This window comes from Platichthys flesus, chromosome 7 (genome assembly GCF_949316205.1).
Source record: "Platichthys flesus chromosome 7, fPlaFle2.1, whole genome shotgun sequence".
Taxonomy (NCBI): domain Eukaryota; kingdom Metazoa; phylum Chordata; class Actinopteri; order Pleuronectiformes; family Pleuronectidae; genus Platichthys; species Platichthys flesus.
Window position 1 is genome coordinate 2156842 of NC_084951.1, and position 8793 is coordinate 2165634.

General features: G+C 39.8%; 1 protein-coding gene across 1 annotated transcript; it reads right to left on the reverse strand.

Moving 5' to 3' along the window:
* Positions 1 to 8318, reverse strand: renbp (renin binding protein). The gene is made up of 11 exons (XM_062392378.1): positions 7804 to 8318; positions 6006 to 6111; positions 5797 to 5872; positions 5631 to 5706; positions 5060 to 5238; positions 3940 to 4167; positions 2927 to 3008; positions 2623 to 2798; positions 2373 to 2504; positions 1967 to 2054; positions 1 to 847 (listed from the first exon to the last, which is right to left on the reverse strand). Exons 2-11 carry the CDS (start codon positions 6104 to 6106, stop codon positions 774 to 776), a joined length of 1212 nt encoding a protein of 403 aa, XP_062248362.1. The 5' UTR covers positions 6107 to 6111; positions 7804 to 8318; the 3' UTR covers positions 1 to 773.
* Between the last annotated feature and the right edge of the window lie 475 nt (positions 8319 to 8793).

Consider the following 8793-nt stretch of genomic DNA (forward strand, 5'->3'; position numbering starts at 1 on the left):
TAAAGATACTTTGAGTTTTAATATTAGTAATATTTCAAAACACAATTCATTGACTTGGCTGTGAATGTACTAATGCCAAGAACTAGCAGTCAAACACTCGATATCTTTACTTCTGTAACATTCATTGTGGTTCACCAGTTAGTTAGAATATACGAATTGGTATGCTGGAAAACTGTATTCAGAAATGTGTTCTTTAACATGTGTTTAAATCTGGCTCCAAAGCTCAGTGAGCATGTAGAATTAAGGCCGAAACTGACATGTTCTTTGAGTGAATGTTTTAGTATGTGTGATGAAGAAGGGACAGTGCATCTCTGGTTGACAGTGTTGATCCTGGGATGGAACTTGAACTTGATAATGGAAAAAGGCATGTATTGGGCCAACTGAAACAGTAAAATTCATTTGGTGCAGATGAAAAGTGTTAGTGTCAATGTCCAGGAACTAAAAGGGACAGTAAGATATCCTCTTTAGTATCTTGCATGGGAAAAAATAAGACAGGTGGGCACAAAGTAAGAAAAAACATTAGTCGGTCCAAGAAAGAAAATCTAAGCTTACCACAAATTTGCTCTTGGTGCCATAATTTCAAATACTAACAGATTTAATGACCCGGTCAGTAACAATACATTTTTAATGAGATGAAACTAGTAAATCAACAGAAATGCAAATTTGAATAGTACTGCAATTTGTCTTTATAACCTGATTATGATGATTTGACTTCATGAACAGAATCACAAATCAGCCTCAGTCCAATTATTGTAAAATCAATGTCAGAGTGCTCAGTCCTTGTTGGCCAGCAGCTCATCGAGAATACGCTCACACATGTAGAGGCAGCGGGGAACATGGAAGAAACCTGAAAGAGATGAGAAACACAATTATCTTACAGACTTTCAACGGGGCATCAGCTGTGCTGTAAAACCTCCGGGGCCCAGAGGCTGGGGTGGGAGGCACCAAACAACCCTATTTTGTTCCCTAGTTAAGATAAGGTCCAATTCACTCAGGCCATAATTCAAGACAAATTAAAGAGAGAAAGAATCTCTCACAATATATAAATCAGTTTTTGATTTATTTTACTGTAGCTTTACTTGCTGCATACACATATGCAGCAAGTATACCTTGCATACCTTTCAGTGCATCATTGCTGACAAAATAATGGACCTGCCATCTTTCCCACAGTCAGAAAGAATCACGAGGGGACTCCACTGACTAAAGATTTTTCTCCTTGAATATTTCCAGAATCATTATGATGGCCCGAAAAGTAGGTGGTAAAACTGATTTAGCATAACCACATGTTTTAATATTTCACACATTATTCCTCCTTGTCAAAACCTGGAACCTTTGTTATACAGCATTGAAACTTGGGCGAAGAGCCACATGTGCTATACTAGTAACTGCTAGGAGTTTCAGACTTTTCATCACAGTGCATTCTGTAGACTAGTCATCCATTTGTGGTTTTAACACGGTGCAGTACTATAGCAGTGGCTATGCATCTACAGCAGATATGCAGCGGGAGGCGCTGTTTTTGTTGAAAAGCAGTTGACAAATCATAGCCTAAATTGTCTTGCAAGACCTAAAGGCCAGATATATACTAATGAATATGCATCATGGCTTCCTCACTTATCCTCCACCCCATTGGTGCATCAATTGTGCATGCCCTCATAGATTGATGTTCACACTGGCTTAAAGAATGTGGCCACAGATCAACTCTGAATGAGGTCTGAGTTATCAGAGCTCAGATGCACCCTTAGTGTGTCTCAATGGTTCACTGTACTTAGAGCTGTTCACTTGTGATGGGATAACCTGAGATGGATGTTTAAGAGTAATCAAAAAGTATTGTATTCACACAGAACTCCAACCTGACAGTGGACAGAACTTCTTTGTAGCTTGCTTAAAAACAATTCTATTTGTGGTTTTAATTTAAGTAGTCAGTTTCTGGCATTCAGTCTATTCTTCATCTTAATGACGATCTCACCTTTAAAAGGGCCACCTTTGAAATCCAGTGCCACCTCCCCTTCTTTTGTCAAATAGCCAAACCACTCCCCGCTCTTAGCATCAGGAAACTGCAGAAAAACAAAATCAGGCATATATATATTACAGTGTATTCAAATATACAGATATACAGAAAGACCTTATACAAAAACGTGACATGTGTTTTCAGCTGTGTTAGTATGTACAGAGATAATTTCTGATCGATTGCTTCCATCTTAAGTGAAAATAAGTTAGTCAGGTCGTCGTCACAGAAATGAGATTAATCAGAAACATCTCACTCACATAAATGAGAATAATAATTTTCCAAGATGCTGAATATCTTAAAACTAGTAATAAAAAAGTGTGCAGTTGTCCTACTGTGCCTCATTGGAACTGTAGTGTACACTCACATGACTGAAGGTATATTCGTAAACTTGAGAGAAACTTTCCAGCAGCTCGGGCTTCTTGGTTTGACTGTAGGCCATCAGGAAGGCAATGAGGGCCTCACAGTGAGGCCACCACAGCTTCATGCTCCACTCCAACTGGACAGACACACAAGCAAATTTAGTGACCTATTTCATCTATGATAACAAGCTAAATGTAAGCGCATCACTTATCTAAAAAATCCTATCATGCGTTTACTTGAAATTATTGAATCACCTGTGTGGGGCAGTAACCATCCACATCCAGGAAATAGAAGAGACCGCTGTGCACTTTATCCCATCCATACTGGTAAGGCAGCTCCACAAACTTGTTAATGGCGGTCTTCTGGAGTTCTTTGTCCCCCCATTCTGCACTGTACTGAAGCAGGAACCAGCCTGCTTCCAGGGCATGGCCTGAGTCAGCACAGGTTAGCATGTGGGGTGACCAAAAGGGAAAATGTTGAGTTAGGCAAATAAGAACAGCTGTCTCAAGCATGCTCTGTGCTCTTATCTGGCTGACTGGTCAGCAGTCCAGTGTTTACCTGGGTTCTGAAGTCGGCCCTGGCAACCTGGCAGTTCTGCCGCATCCACTGACACATTCTCTAAAATAGCTGTGCCGTCTCTCTGTACCAAGAAAAAGACATTACAGCATATCAAAGGGAGAATCTTCTTCTACAAAGTCAAAGTGTAACCGTAACCATTAATACTAATAATAATACAAATCACCAAAGCCCTAGAACATTACCTTGCTGAGTGTGTCCTGTTGACTAACATGGGTGTTTACTTATAACCTGTTAAGAGATCGTTGAAGTTATTTGAGTAAAGTATGGCCAGTGCAACGAAAATATAATATAATTAAGGTGTCATTTTCTCTTAAGAATATTTCCGCATTTGACTTAAGATTAAGATGCAATTAAGATGCATTTATTAGTCCCAAACACATGCACAGACATGCAAAGGCACACTCATGCAGGTAGGGAAATTTAATCTCTGCTTTTGACCCATCTGGTGCAGGATAGGACAGATCAATCCAGGTTCGTCTTTTTGTTGTCTCTCCGTGGAGTCGAACCAGAGACCTTCTCTGCCCACAGTCCAAGTTTCTGCCACTAGACCAGCGCCTCTCCCAGACTTTAACATGATACGAGTGGATTCAGGTGAAAACTTTGTTTGACTGTAGTCTCCACAGCCACGCTAAATGCAGTTAATCCATGTTGTGCTTTCAACTACTTAAACCCCTGAAGCTCACTTACATTTCATTGCTGACGAGTAATGATATTGCAGTATACTGAGAGTACGGCACAGTGGTTACCCTGTCACCTCACAGCAAGAAGGTTCCCAGTTTGAATAGTAACTACGTTGAGTACCACCTATTCTGCTAGAATGTGCTAAATCAATCAATAAAATTTCATTTATTAAAAAAAATTGTGAATGTACACAATAAACTAACTGACCTGAAACTGGTTTGTTCCTTAAGCAGTCACAAAATGCCCTGGTTGTAAATACATAATTTTTTGACAAGTTATTTTGACCAGACAGCATCAAGCCATGTCCATACCTGTATGTGCTGTAGAATCTGCTGTACACACCAGGTGCCCAGTTCTCTGTACTTCTGAACCACTGCCTGACCCTGGCCTTCTGTGAGCTGTTGCACAAGGCACAAGAGCATCATGGGAATGGCCATGCTGTTGGTAAGAACATCTCCAGGAAGCTGGGGCCTGCCCAATCCTGAGGAGTCCACTCGAACCCAGTAGATCAACTGGTCCATCATCTGTTCAGCCTCCAGCTAGGAACACAGCAGAGGAGATGACATTAAAGTGCATTTAACTTTAGTTTTTCTATCCAACTTTTAACTTGAATGCCTGGTTTCTACAGAGCAGAGATAAGTAAGGTTTCTGGCAGCTCTATAACTGGAGAAGTCTGGATCTGTAGCAGATTTGATAGGTTTTCAAACGAAAACGTACTTTTAGGGATTCAGGTAGCCTTAGTTACTACTGAATGGATTACCTGGAACTTTGGTATAGGCCTTCATTGAATCAAGCACCACCAACAGCTCATAAATGATCCTCTCAACTACTACTATGAGGTTTGGCAAAGAAATGTGACACAGATATTTATGGTGCCAAGCAGTTAACCTTCATAAATTGTGATTCCCTTTCCATTTATAATACTTTGGTTTATGACCATGACTGCAAAGCCAATGGTATTCCCATCAGATTCAGCTGCACTTTCAGTTCAAAGAATCTCTACAGCTTACAGCCTACAGCTTCAGAGACTCACTAGCAAGGCTGCAGACTCTTTATCATGCAGAATGGTCACTTTTTTAAACTGAAGCCAGTTATGTCCTATACATGCAAAAACAACTGACAGGCTTTCTGCCTAATTAATTACTAATTAATTAAATCTGTGAAAATGGGCTTTCAGAATTATTTCAACTTATTCACTGTGAATGCAAATAGGGCATTGCTAATTTCTTTCAGTTTTTGGTCCATTGCTATTTTAAGACTGACGAGGTATGACCATTGAATTGGTCACATACTGAAAATAGCTTGTTATGTAGAGGGAAAAAGTTGTAAGATAATATTAAACAGTTGCATGATCAAAAATATGATACACATAGGTATATAAACCACATATACGTACATTATAAATAAATATTAAGTATTTTGTATTAATACCTGCATGTCCTTGTCACCAGTGACTCTGCTCAGTTCATCCATGGCCATGATGTAGAAACACTCACTGAATATAGTCCTCTGAATTTTGACCACTTTACCATCTCTTGTTAAGCAGAAGGCACATTTCCATTGACCATTGCTGCTGGACACACGAGCGAACCTCCTGAGGAACACTCCTCCTAAGATGTAAACACAACAGTGTAACATTAGCTTTTGATTAGACACAACTTGTATTAGCAATGAGTATAAAGGTATTCTCAGACATGAATCTCTGAGACTGATGACTTCTTCTACCTTAAAAACAAAATAATAACAATATGTCATTTTCTGTCGTGAGGGCTATCACGACAGAATGGCGTTGTGAATTATCCGACACAGTGAAAACCACACAGGTTTTCACAAAGGGAATATGACAGTATTGACAGGCGACCAAATGAAACTGATCCAGTCACCTGGATTTAAATTAAGAAAATAGTTCCAGACATTTTAATGTGCTTTTCTGAACCAGATTTTCACCTGCTCTGACTAAATAGGTTAAATTAGCAGAACTAGCCTTAACGTTTCTACTTACCAGCTTTGGCTGCTTCAAGGATTTCAGGTTTGCGGAAGCGAACCATAGTTCGGTACAGGCGGCAGTACATCCACACCTATGAAATAAACCAACCACTTCAATCAAAGAACTGACCACAATCCATTGAGAGGATTATTTGTTTTACACTGCAAGTATTTAAACTTACCTGCCTACCCTGCAGCCAGACGTACTTAAGTTCATCATAAACCTTTCCATCCCGTCCAATGCAAGTGAAGAAACCCCTTAAACAGAAATTGGAGAACAAGGTTCACCACAAGGATACAGACTGTAAACTGTTGAATATTACTGCTTGGTATTCAGGTTTATTGCACTTAAGAAAGATATGAGCAGGCAATATTTCAATTTCTACAGTACCCATGTACAGTGTCATGAGAGTATTTGAGCCAGAAGTCCACGACAGTGTCAAGTTCTGTGCGAATCCGCTGTCGACTCTCCTCCAGCTTCAGGGCAGACATTATTCCTTTCAGCAAAAAGCAGGGGAATCAGTTTGTGAGATTCCATGGTTTGCTTTTGCCTTAGTTCGAAGAATACTCAGCATTTTATGGAAAAAGAACCGAGACTAGGAATCAAATATTATTCACAACCAGAGTTCCCTTGTAAGTAAATGCAAAAACAACAGCTCAAAGACAGTTGCCTGTCATAATATAGGGTATCTCAATTATATTAAAATATAAAATTTTACCCTCATAGGTCTATCCTCTGTGCCCCATAGTGACAGTGATTGGAAAGTGTTGTTAGATATTACATTTACATCTGTAAGCAGATCCTAACTCTGCCTTCCTGACAACACAGCAAAAACAAGTACCTACTTCAAAATAAAATTGCAAAGGTAGGACTCAGTCGATTTGCATTGAGGATGGCCAATTATTAGCATATTTAGGGTTTATTATATTAAACATTTAGACCCTCAGCTCAGGAGGGACAGGTTTGCTCAGTTTTCCCAGAATCAACATTGAGGTAAAGTGAAGAAAAATTCAGTTATTTTACAAAAGGCCATGAAACACTATTGTTGGCCACAGATCCCAATACATCACAACCTCTTTTTAATATCTGAGCATTTACTTTATGTGTTTTACTGTAGTCTTTTATTCTAGAACGTTTTCGTATAGCTCTTTTAAAATGTTTTAAATATTCTGTTCCTTTGTACAGCACTTTGAATGGCGCAAATTGCAATATGTTCAAACTTGCCTTCAAACATACTAACCCCTTACCCTAACTGTGAATCACATCTGACCCCTTACCTTAACCACATCCTACCTAATCCTAACTTCATCCATGAAAATGTCATACCTAATCCTGATTTAAACCATGACCATTTCATACCTAACCATAAACTTAACCATGACAACTTCATACCTAATCCTAAGCCTAACCTAACCACGACTCACACCAGTCCAAGGTCAGTGTTTATGATGGAAAAGGTCCTAAAGAGGGAACTATCTAAACAACAAAAGAAGTGTTTCTCTTTTAAGGAGTGGTATCTTCGTTTGGAGCTGGATGATACAAATCCCCTTATGTTCATCATTATAAAAAAAAAAAATCAATAAACAAACAAATATGGGGATACATTTTAATCTTATATTGACAAAGATTCTTGTAGATTCCAGTCACGTGGTTCCCAACGCAAAGGCTACGATTTACAATGAAAGCTAAAAAGTTGATAGTCTACTTTCTTGAAAAACAAGTACACGTACACAAGCACACGCACGCACACACACACACCTCTGACAGTTCACTTCAACCCTTGTTCACCATATATTCCCAATAAATCAAAATAAGCCGCAACTTAACTTTAAATAACGTATTTTGTTGTTTTTAATGGGAAACAATTTTTTTGCGTTTTAATCGTTCTTCTATATTCTCTTTTGAAAACGGCGCTACATCAGCACGCATTCACACATAAACAGGAACACCGTGTCTCGTGCTTGCCCTAAAATTCTGTAGTTCAAAGTTGGCAAACTTGCCATGTTCTCTTTTTGACATTAGTCCGACCGAAGCCGAGACATTTCTCGTTTTCTTGTTCTGGTTAAAGAGCAACAACACACCGCTTGTTGTGTTGTCGTGTGAGGAGCAGCAGGACCGTGTTTCCACAGTGTTCACAATCTTCAGCAGTAACACAGTTTAAAAAAACCCACCATTCAATTGCTCTTACCTCCAGATCCTAGACCTCAGTGTCCAGACGCGCAGTGTCTCTCTCCACACTCAACTCACACAAACTCACACACACGCCCCTCAGCACACACACAAACAAACAAACACACACACACATCGTCTCAGTCCGTCGGCTCAGTTTTGGTCACATGACCAGTGAGCTCCGACGGTGGAGGAGGAAGTGAATCCCAGATTCACCCTGTAATGCTTTATTTACATTCTATGGTTCCTACTCAACCAAATCCATCTGTAGACAGGCACAGGGCTTAAAAAGAAAACGTGAAGGCCATTACACAAACAGATAAGTCAACCAGGGCCCTGTACTACGAGAAAGGATATGCGCGTTTGCAACATCAGGGTTAATGCGGGGTTTCCGGTCCGATGAAACCCGTTCACTTCTTATCAGGGTAATTTACCATGGTAGCTTATGCTACGGAGCAGGTTAAATTGCAGAACAGAGATCAAGCTGTACAAAAGCACCGCCCACTGACCAATCAATTCCTATGAAACCTGACATCAGCATTCTTAGAGGACCCCACGGAACTGGTGGACAAGGGTCCGCAGTCCTCAAAGACTCTCCTCCTTTGACCTACTCTGATAAGTGTCTCAGCAAAATATATAGATTCTCATCAAAGGGGAGGATACATGTGTCAACTGCTGGAACCGAACATAACCAACCGGATACTGTTCTTTACTTTAATGACTGATATTGATGTACTGGATGTGTTAGGGGCGGGATAACCAGATATAGAATTATTATATGAATTACTTTCCTTTAAGTAGCTTTATCCTATGAAATTAAATATTGAATTGAAAAGGGGGCATAGATAGTTTACAGTTTTACCTTGTGAAAGCCTCCATCCCTCCCTCCCCTCTCTCTCTCTGAGACTCGAACAGTCAACCCTCAGTGACACTAAACTGTTGTACACTGCGCTCTCTCTTTAAAGGGAAGGATAAGGGAAGTTCCAAACAGTGTCTGGGTGGTTAAGTC